Source organism: Triturus cristatus, chromosome 1_2, assembly GCF_964204655.1.
Source record: "Triturus cristatus chromosome 1_2, aTriCri1.1, whole genome shotgun sequence".
NCBI classification, from domain to species: Eukaryota; Metazoa; Chordata; class Amphibia; order Caudata; family Salamandridae; genus Triturus; species Triturus cristatus.
The window spans coordinates 645,900,938-645,912,554 of NC_140580.1; the positions used below are offsets into that span (position 1 = coordinate 645,900,938).

Sequence of the window (11,617 nt, forward strand, 5' to 3'; positions counted from 1 at the left end):
CCTACAAGCACCTCTTAACAGCTCATCAAGGGCTGAAGGTGTGAGGGTTGCCATCCCGCTGTGCCTTTTCAATGCTACTGGGTATCTGAGCTTTGGTACTGCATCGGAGTCTGTTACACCCGACCTCAACCGCATCGGAGTCAAGAAGGGATGTGGGTGGAAGCTGTGCCGGCTTTAGGGTGGTGCGACCGGTGCCCGCTTAAAATTACGGACACATGGCGTCTGTTAAAGAATCCTTCACGGACAACGGACAGACGGACGAAATTATAGACTGTCCGTGAAATTTACGGACGGTTGGTCACCCTAGATCAGCATCGTGTGACTCTGGGCAGTAGCTCACTTAAACTCCCGGACGGCCCCCCAGCACCTGGATACCCCTAGGGGTGGTAAGTTTGCACTTTACAAATGTGGAATTATCATTATTATTATTATTAGAAACAATGGAGCGCTGTAATTTGCTTAGATGAATGGGAGACGATCTACAAGATCGTGTTCATCAAGCGGGGATTATATAAATATAATTAACACACTAAATTTCACGTTTTTAGGTCCAGGAAGATCAAGTGAGTTGCCCCAAATGACACAATATTGGGTCAAGCACTGAGATGGGATTCAAACACCTGGATCCAAGATTACAAAGTCAGTAGTTATAGATGCCAGGACACATCTCCTCCCTCATGCAAGTATGAGACAGCTGTATTACATGACAAATTTGTTTGTGCATGTGCTGCAGTTAAAATGCAAACATATTCCAATACAGCGACTAAACACTGCATTGTTATTGTCATTTGGCATTTTTAGAGCACCTAGGGGCATATTATCAAGAAACTGCGTTAAAATTATCGCCGGTTTAGCGGCAGAAAACAGCCGCTAAAGCGGCGATAATGGACTTGATAATATGCCCTTGAGAAATCCCATAGAAGCCCATGTTCTGGTGTCAACATGGGCTTCTATTGGAACTCTCTGCGGCATATTATCAAGCCCATTATCGCCACTTTAGCGGCAGTTTTCTGCCGTTAAAGCGGCGATAATTTTAACTCTGTGCTTGATAATATGACCCCTAGTTGGCTATAAGTATGGATCACATCATTTTCAGTAATGAGTAGATGATGTTCCAAATGATTCCCAGTTTTTCATAGTATATAGGAGTCTGATTAAGTTCGGAGAAATATGCTCGGAAAAAGGGTGAAGGAATGTGTCTGTGATAAGTAATAGCATTACTCTACCCAGTGTCATCAGCCATATCCTCTGGCCACTGATAAGAAAATAAATACAAGGTCTAATTCACCCTACAAGCTTCCAACATCACTCCAGCCAAGTCTGATTATCACTCTCCCTCTCTGGTGTTGTCACAATATGAGTAAGCCTCTTCAAAACACACAGTCTACTTTACAGCATCATCAAATCCCTTAACACAATCCAGGCAACTGACACCACACCTAAAATGCCATTCAAATGCACATAGTGACTGCTCAGACCTATCGGATATGAGCACTCTTCATAGCCCAAGCCTCCACGTTCTCACTGAAGACTGACTCTCCAAAACCCCAATTGACCTCATAGCCTTGATTGCCACCAATCAATTAAAGAAAACGTGATTTTTGTGTTATAAATCCTTGTCAGTATCACTGGCTCTGTACTTGAGAAACCATCGGTTTACACCTCATTTTTCGAACTTCTCTTCCCGGCTATTTGAACTAACCACATCAATAGGGCTTCATCTCATTCAAAACATCCTTCATTGATTTCAACGTTAACTTGGAATATAAACTCAGATCTGGGGCAACATGACTTTGTAACATCTACCACTTCCACAATGTACTTGGGTGACAATGTTTGTTAAAATGTAACATTTTAAACTAAAATAACACTGAAATTCACCGATATATAACTGTAGCTTGCACCGGCGCCATGCACTACTAATTACCCCACATATTACATCACTCATGAAGTGTTCTATGACATCATTGATTACATCACTGCAACATCTGAAATTTCATCATTGATGACAACACTGTGCATGGCGGTAGTGTGAGTGAGTTACTTTAGGGCACGAGTCACAGTTACTTGAGATAACTATAACTGGTGAATTTTAGTGGCTTTGTTAGTTTAAAATAGTATGTTTTAACTGACATTTTCACTTAATTATAATATCCCTTTAGCCATTTTTGTGAAAAAAATATTTTTAAATATACATACATACACACGCCTGTCAATGGCCAAATGCACCAAACGAGCATTAGTAAATTCAAATGCAAGTCCTCCCTCTGCAGACCCACAAATCTTCAAGTTTGACTCAATTACCTACTATGAAGTGTGGGTGCTTAGACTTGAGAGGAGAGCTCTAAGTAATGCAAATTACCTCTTTTCTAGGTGTTCTCTCATTAGAGGCCTGTTTATTATATGAGTATTAGTATTATCTCTCACCACCTGTCTCTTTCACGTTCCAGGTTGCAGTGATGGAGCTGGTTGAAGATGATAAGATACGAGGCCTCAAAACTCCAGTGTGGGTTGAGTATAAGCGCCTGCTCTCCAAGGCTGGATCAGAGGTCAGTCAAACAAGTGGACTATGAGGGGTGCAATTGTGCAAGGAGAAGAGAGGGGTGACCATTTTGTGGAGAAATAACCCCCTGTCCGGAAGGGCAATCTATGTCCTCTAGAGACGGCAGCGGGATAGAGGTGGCTACTTTGAAGGGAAAGGACAGATGGTCACTTTGGGGGAAGTAGAGGTGTCCATGTGGAAGGACCGGTATTGTTATAATGGAGAGAGGAATGGTGCATCTGGGGCTGTGCGTGGTGGGAGTTTAATTAAGGTTATAGTTTGTCTTTGTGGCAAAAGCAGAGATGGGCATTGTGAGAAAGTCGGGGATTGCTGTTGGTTGAAAGGGGAAGGTGGGCTTTGTGGAGGGGGAAGGGATGACTACTGATGGAAGAGGAGAGGTGTCTTCTCTGTCGAGTGGTTAGACTTGCTCTGTAATTCAGTGTGCACTGTAAATAAAGTAGAATCTGTTGATGACGCCTGCTTAGGTTTTAAGACATATTGTGACATCGTTCATCAGATGCCCCCCTTAAACAGGTCTGCATAGCTACTTGTAGGGAAAAGTTTCGAAGTCTTCCCAAAAATCACAATGAAATCCAGGTTCTGCTGAGGCTAGCTGGATATTAAACTTTGTGACGTCATGCAAGGAAACACTTAAACGTGTGTGTGAGGGTATATTAGATGTATTCAACCTGGTGCTTAAAAGAGGGGGATAAGGGGAAAATGGCAGTGTCAGAGCAGCAGCTAGCCCAGACATTAACATTCAGCGAGTGGCTGCTTAAAGGGCAGAGTTGTGTTCCCAAAGAAAGTTTGCTACAGGTTAAATATGCCAGTCAATAATGATGGTGAATCTTGGGGCCCGCCATCTTGTACCACTCTGCAGTTGTCACTTGTGGAGCCAGCGGTTACCTTTAGGCTGAGCAATGCTTCTGAGGTAACACAAAGCAGTCGGAACACATACGTCTTTACAGAAAAGAGCCTAAAGAAATGAGAAAAAACAATTAGCCCAAATTGCTTGAAAAAAACCGACGTCCCTTGTGTGAAAAACATATACAATCCTTTTTGTATTTTATTTATTTTAGATTTTTAATCAGATTTTTGCTATGACATAAAGCCAGTAGAGGTTCATGAAACTGAGTTTGCCAGGATGTATTTTCTTTGGGCATGAGATGTGTTGACCAGCTCGGCTTAGGATCATGTGAAGGTGATAAAGCCGGTGCTCGTGCATCCCTTGTTCAGGGTGCTGGCGTTGTCAAAGTTTTTCTGCATAAACTGCCAATTGATGAATCGGGCAATTTGAGAGCACTAGTATTTCTTGTAAACCCAGAAAAGTCACATAAGTAAGTCCACACTGGAAAATCCACTCAAGACAAGATTCAAGGTACAAACCATAAATATTTATTTAGAAATAAAAAATCAATACAGAAGGCAAAAGGCAATGGTTAGTCATTCAATTCAAAAGATTAATATATGCAAATAAACGTAAATCGACATTTGCAGTAGAAGGTAAGCCCTAGTCTGGTCAATAGCCAGAGCCAAATGCGGTTTAGCACACTGCAAGTGATAGTCAAAGAGCATTTGTACTAAGAGCTACTCAGTTTAACACGAGAGAAGGAACATGAAAAATATTTTAAGTTTAGATCAAAGAAAGGCTTGATATGAAGTCTTCCTCTAAGGGGCACCATGAAGGAACTTGGATCGTTTTCCAAATTGTGAGTTTGTATACACTTTTAGGCAGAGAAACTCAGTGCCTGAAGCTCTCCCAAAAAGCACACAGGCATATTAATTAAACGTCGGTGCACTCAATACCAAGGCTGCTAGACTTAAATCCACCTTGCTTGCGCCTCTCGAATCCACTACCAAACTTTCTGTGCAACTTTATCTTCCTATTACATCTTCCTTCTTTCTCCCTTTGTAACTGGTTTGCTGTTTTTCTCTTTCTCCGTCTTTCCAATTTGTGTATCTTCCCTCTCATTCCCCCCCAAAAAAGGTGCCAGTGGCTCCCCACAGACAACTACTTGCTCAACTTAAGCACTGGAGGAACCAAAACCATGCAGTCCGTGTAGTTCGACATAAAGTTACATATTATTAACCAATAGTAAAACAGAAAACACATCACATGGTAATGGAACTTTTAGTCAACATCTATTAAATGATTCTTCATTATGCTTCAATGGTATACAGTTGAAAATCCATCCTCTCCAGGAATAACATGTACAGAACATAATACATTATAAAATGTCACAGTGCAAGTAAGACAATAGAGCAAACTCCTTCTCGTTCAATTAATATGACAGTGAAGTTCACGTTTGGGGCTCCGTGGTGCACAGACCGAGAAAAGGGAAAAAAGACCATGACCGGTCTGTACCTCACACACATTTTAAAATTCAGTTGACACATGACTAGGTCTGCTAATGTGAACTATAAAACTTTGTTTATTAAACACAGTAAAACATTGCATTGGGGTCTCATTAGTATTAAATAAGATGATAAAATAATCTATTGTGGAATTACCTTCCACAGCATATTCTAGTTTTACTTTGAAGAGTATGCCAACCACTAGAGGACTATGGGGCGTTCATTCTGTGCCGTTCTATCTGTAAGAAGGTTCCTCTGGTGCTCATGTTCACCTTGAAAATATGCACTGTCTAGAAACACTTCTAGATCTGTAGTCGACGTGCAATATTTCAGGGAGTGGTGGTGGTGTGTGGCTGAAAGTAGACTGAGAGACTGATTACGATCTTGGCGGATGGGATACTCCGTCACAAACGTGACAGATATCACGTCTGCCGTATTACAATTCCATTATATTCTATGGAACTTGTAATACAGCGGACGGGATATCCGTCATGTTGGTGACAGAGTATCCCATCCGTCAAGATCCTATTCAGGCCATAGTCTCTTTCCTATTTCATGCCAGTTTCATGAGCTATCTGTAAATTTTCTTTGTATCCCATCCGCCAAGATCGTATTCAGGCCCATAGTCTCTTTCTTATTTCATGCCAGTTTCATGAGTTATCTGTAAATTTTCCTTGTCGGCTCCCAAAGCAGCCCTGAAGGCGACCGGCTCTGTATCCCTGATCCACTGGCATACGATACAGAAACAAAATGAATACTTTTTAACCATAATCGCCTATGCTTTTGTTCTTCCCAGGGTGAACTGGAACAAGTTGAAAGGTTTGCTTTTTATGAACGTGCCAAGAAGGCTTTTGCAGTGGTAGCCACAGGGTAAGTGTTACAGTGGTAGTTGCTATGTATTCACACTCAAAAGTTCGAAACTGTTTGAAAAAAATTGAATCCTCGTCCAGCACCCAGGAAGCCAAAACCTTGTACATGCGTAAAGTCAGGGTCATTGGAATTATCTTCCACAGTGTGACACATTTTATCACTTTAATGTTGGGAAGTTTTGTCATTTTAACAAACATTAATATTGTCTGGACTAATGTTACAACTCATTAGTAGTAGCTTAAAACCCGAAAACAGCAACCAATCACTAAAAGGCAGCAGGTTAACTTTTGCAAAAAGGTCTGTCACTTTACTCCCCTTGGTGTGTTGCTTTTTGCAGTCTCACTACCAGCTGTCTGTCTCACATCACTCTGTTCCGTACTCCCCAGATTCATCCCTTTCCTGATTAGATGTCTTATCTTGTCGATCTGAGTTCCATGCTCTTTATTGGTGTCTCTCCTCTCTGTTCTCCCTTCTTTTTGAGCGTACGTCTTTTTTCCCATGCTTTTGATTGACTATGTTGTATTTCATTGATTCTTTCTTGTTTTTTCACTACATGGGAATGCACGTCTTGGTTTTCGGAGTGTGCCACTGCTCATTCCCCCTGGCTCCCTTCCAAATCTTCAACAGCCATTGTTTCTGGCGCTAGGCTGCGCCTGCTTTTGTCCTGCCACTGCCTAACCAATGTTACCTGCTCATCCCTGCTGCTGGATGTCTTCCCACCTCCTCTGATCAGTGCCCCTCAGCCCGTACTAACACCTAAACCTTCCTACCTGTCTGGTATCACAATATACACAACTTCCTCTGAGAATTGCAGGAGATTCGGGCCAGTAGATCAAACAATAAAATTCTCCTATAATTAGTTTTATATGGACTTTTCCATTTATATGGAGTGCTTTTATTTGCTACCTCCGATAGTAAGAGTGAGATTTTAAAGTACTTTGCATGTGCAGATGTCGTGCACACAGGCACTGCATGCAATCTGGGTACCCACAGTGCTTCACAAACTCACCCGAACGGTTTTTCAGTGGTACATACAATCGACTGCCCTGTGGACTAACAGCTGCATTAAGCAAGGGGATTTATTAAGGTATCTGTTCCAGTGAGGGTCACCAAGTGGCTGGGCCATTCGGAAGGGACGGAGTTGCTGGCGCATCAAGGGGAGGATTGTTTTGGCGCAAGTTGGTCATCTTTCCTGCAGCGTGCCGTTTTTCCCAACCAATCATGGTGAGGTGTTTGAGAGGCAGAGCAAAGCATATCTGAAGCTACCGTTCCAGTGCGCACAGATTAAGACTTGCACACCACAGTTGCTTTTAAGCTTTGGTACACCAAAAGCATAGGGTGCTTAAAATCAAATTTAAAAGCAGCACGTCTTTCAGTACGTGGTGTGAAATCCCCTGTAGATTTTCTATTATTTATTTTTGCTTCCTAAATCAGCAACCGATCAACAAAGCCCTGCTCACGCTTTGAAACGTGCCATATAAACAATGTATAAAACTTGTTTTTCCGTTGTTTTTGTGAAATTTGCTGGTCGCTGTTTAATATAAGCATCATGAGTATCTCATTATCATTGTCTTCCCTCACATACTCTCTATCTCGCTACCCCTCCTCTTGTCGCTCCCTTCTTCCTGAAAATAATGCACCCAGATCTGATTGCTTAATGTCACGAATGCTCCTTCGATTTCCCCATGCCAGCACACGCATGCGCTCTCAAAGCCTGCTCCCATGTCCTGTAATTTAAAAGGGAGATCTCTTATTCTTTGCATCATGAACTTCCTGTAAATGCTTTGCTTTCTTCTGCTATGCATGGTGTTCCTTTCGAACACGTTTCACAAACTTTCTTTTTTCCCCTCCTTCCTTTAGTGACTGTCACGGCTTGTAATATGAACATTCAACTGCATTGCTTACATGCTACTGTCCGTGACATGCAGCATGTACTCCACCCTCTAACATGACTAGAATAGCAGCATCATGCAAGCTGAGCAGCGGAGGACAAAGATCAGGCTAAGATAAAGTGAATAGCTTCCACCCCACACCCAAATAAATAGCCATTGGCCATATGTACTAAGGCTTTTTGCAATAACAGAGGGTTCGATTCACAAAATCGGGACTCTTGCGATTGCAAAAATGACCTTTTGGTATTTAGCAAGTACGAATTGCGATTCGGTAACGTGTTACTGAATCACAATTTTGGTTTACAACTACATACTGAATCTGTGTTTGTAAGGGGCATGTTTAGGTTATCTCTTCATAATATTGGAATGGGATAAATTAAAGTTGTCGCAAAACATTATTATGCTTCCAACTATACAAAGATAGTGGTAACCCATTCACAAACGGGAAGGGGTCCTCAAGGGATACCTTTCCCTTTTTGAATGATGACAAAAACAAATTTTAAGGGTACGGTAGTCAGAGTCCCTTTGGGCCACTGCCCACTCTAAAAAAAAAAAAAAAAGAAAAAAAATGTTAAACTTCTGCCCCCAAAATGCATACTGTTTTTTGTTATGGAAAACAATCTGCTTTTAAATTAATATTTTTTTTTGCAATCACATACATGGTGGTTTGCTGACCACAGCATGCTACCATAGGTGATGGCTGCAAATTGTAGTGGGACCTCATTAATATTCATGAGGTAGGTCGAATTGGGACCCACAATTCGGTACCCTGTGAACCGACCTAATAGTGTTTAATCCCACAGGCGGTATAGACTCTTTGGTTGTGAAACCTCCGCTGAGATATCAGCAGACCCACAGTGTTGGGGAATTTGCACTACCAGTGTTGTGTAGCGCCTAGACCCACCACACTGTTGGATGAACATTACACCAGCAAAACTCTGAAATAGTTCTGTACGTGTTATTTTAGCCGCACATGAACAGTCCTAGTCTGACTCGCAAGGGACACCTTGGCACTGAGGGAAAGGGACATAGTGTGAGTAAAATATCCCCTCTAAAAGACTGCATTAACTTTGAGTCTTTATTGTGTCGTTCCAGAGAAACTGCGCTGTATGGGAACCTCATCCTTAAGAAAGGTGTACTATCCCCAGAGGAGCAGACGTAACGTTGAGGGACTTTACTTCCAAGCACGAAAGTACTACCATCGCTTTCCTGTGGCATACCTTGAGATTTCCACTTGACTTCAAGTTCCAAACGAGAGACCTATGGACAACTAATTAGACTACTTTAGCACTTTGGCTTTGGCGGTGTGAAGGAGGTTGGTAAAAGGTACAAATTTATAGAGTGCTGCTAGGATAGGCTTATTTTCACAGGTTTTCCAAAGCATACCAAAACCGGTTGAGGCTGTGAACAAAGGCCTCCATAGCAGCATTTATGTTTCTGTCCAACCTATAGTTTAATCAGTGCGTTCAAAATGTAAAATACAAATCTCTCCATTAAATAAGATGCACATATTTGCAATAAATGCTTTGAATGTTTTCACTGAATAATATGTTTGCAGGTTAACTTAGTGTTTACATCTGCTGCAAACATAGTTGTGAAATCTGGCTATCATCTTTTCAGATCCAAGCTGGACAGATTCCACTTCTGAACCCCCAGGATTGTCCGAATGTGTGTTATTGGGTATTAACACTGTGATAATAACACTATTGTTTGTAAAGCGATGATGCACTTTGTACGGTTCTATATACAAGGTTCATTTTATTAAACAATGATTAGAGAAAATTGGCATCTTTCTTGTATCATTGCTTTGTGCTTAACCCAGATGCAACATACTGCGAACCAGTGTGGTAATGTCAGCACCTAACAAGCAGCCTTTCTGAATCCAGAAGGGAGATTGATGCACAGAGGAATCGAAAGCTGCAAAACTATTTGTACAGGCAAATGACTATTTCTCTTGGACGAATATTAAGTGAACAACTCAAATGCTGCTTTGAACAATGTCAGTTCATTAGAGAATTAATGACTTATCTGATATGATATATTATGATGCATGGACATAACTTGTAAAGTAGTTTTGACTTGTGATCCTACTGAGTACTTTAAGTCAGCGACTGTCTTATTTTGATTATATATGCGTGTAATGTATTTATATACCCAAAATATTCCAGATCCGTTTTCACTAGGTTAAGAAACAGTTTTGATGTAAGTAGTGTTAGGGTCAGGTGGTGTGATATGTGATAACCTTTTTATTTGCACTGCTTTCGGAAGGTAGAAAAGGTGGGAATGCAGACACCAGGAACACACTGAAGGCAAGTCTGCTTTTCCTGCCTATGTTTTTACTGGCTGAAATGTCAGATGTGTTCTCATTCTTTTCTCACCTTTATACTTTGTTGATGTTTTGATTTACAGCTGAATTGCTAATATTGATTAATTGTATTGGTAATAGCTAATACAGATTGATTTTTCTCTGCAATTCGTTATTCCTGTGCATTAGAAACAAAAGGCCCTCAAGAGTCCCAGTTCTTATGAAGACCCCCTGTTAGTACCCTCAGACAGGGGCCGAAAAACACCGAAGGGGAACACAAAAATGAACTCTAAATGTATTTATGTTTAGCACCGAATACAGCAAGCCCTCTCAGAAATTATGTCTCCACAAGGAAGAACCGATGTCCCTAAGTGCTACATACCTCAAAATATTTTTCGTGTTTTCATTAGAAAAATATGTTCTAAATATCATATGTGTATTCATATACAGTTATTGATGGCTTACACAGAAATAATCATGTTGTAAGTTGGGAAAAGTTGTTGGCCTTCCAGGACTTTGAATACAATATGTTGGGTCACACTGAAACTAATGCAGTGTTGTAAATACTACAGAGGTGTTTCATTACACAGATGTTTGAATAAAATCAATAAGTTTCTTTATTTTCTTATGTTTTATGGGCTACTTCTGTTCCAATGTGTTAAGCGTGTTCCCAAACAATCCTAACTTCTGTTGCCACACTATAACTTAGGTACAAAGTTCTAATTGTTTTTGAATGATTGATTGGAGCTCAGAATTTCAGTCTTGCTAGACAAGCGTGCACAGAAAAAGGTAGAACAACTGTGGGATCTTTGAACCTTGTAGGAGTGCAATAAATCCTCAACATGCACTCACAGGAGTGCCTTTGTTAACCCTGGACTAAGGCCATTAGTGACTCTATTGGTATTGCTGTCCAGTTGACTTGCATGAGAGTTCTTCATGTAGGCAATTAAAGTAATTAAAGCTGCAGATAGTAGTGGGCTCCTTTGGATGATAAGGAGGTGTAGTAGTCATTTGCCATGAACAATCCTGGCGTGTTGCTTACGGGCTGGATTTGTATTATGTTCTTCAGCTCCTTCCTTGTTGACTGCTTGCGATGGGTCTAGAATGTCTGTAGTACTTTATCGCCCCCAATTTCATCTTTTCTGCATGCTCACCTTCACAAGTATCCATAGCTGTGTGTTAAGCATGCTCATTGTTTTACGTGTTGTCCAGCTTTAGCACACTAGCATTGCCTTCCAAACCTCCTGAAGCTGTGGGGCGATGCACGTCACAGACAATGCATAAGTCTATGGTACTGCTCAAACCAGGCTGCCTGCAGTCACTAAGACACGAGACCATTAGCAATTTAAATATTCGTAGAATTGGCATAACGCAGCATACATAGTTAGAGGAAATACGCCACATTTGAATGAAAGGTTAACATTAGTGAAAGCTCACAAGGTTTTAAGTGGGAGAAGAAATCAGTGCTTATTTTGAGCAGGTGGTGGCCGGTACTCGCGCCGGCACTTAGTCGTCAACATCAATGCTTTTCATGAGCACCAGTTAAGTACACATTCATATATGGTAGACACAGGGAGATTAATTGAGTTGCGCAGAATCACAGGATGTTGAGCAGACGCCGAGACTTGAACCTGGTTCCCCAGCTCTGAAGTT

General features: G+C 41.2%; 1 protein-coding gene across 1 annotated transcript in view; it reads left to right on the forward strand.

The window, feature by feature from the left end:
• The window catches only part of FUOM (fucose mutarotase), a 54,150-nt gene extending 43,566 nt beyond the window's left edge, over positions 1-10,584 (forward strand). The window contains exons 4-6 of the mRNA XM_085607913.1: positions 2,451-2,549; positions 5,694-5,767; positions 8,755-10,584. Coding sequence (XP_085464039.1) covers positions 2,451-2,549; positions 5,694-5,767; positions 8,755-8,821 — 240 coding nt within the window. The 3' untranslated portion in view covers positions 8,822-10,584. The remainder of the gene's footprint in view (positions 1-2,450; positions 2,550-5,693; positions 5,768-8,754) is intronic.
• The last annotated feature ends 1,033 nt before the right edge of the window (positions 10,585-11,617 follow it).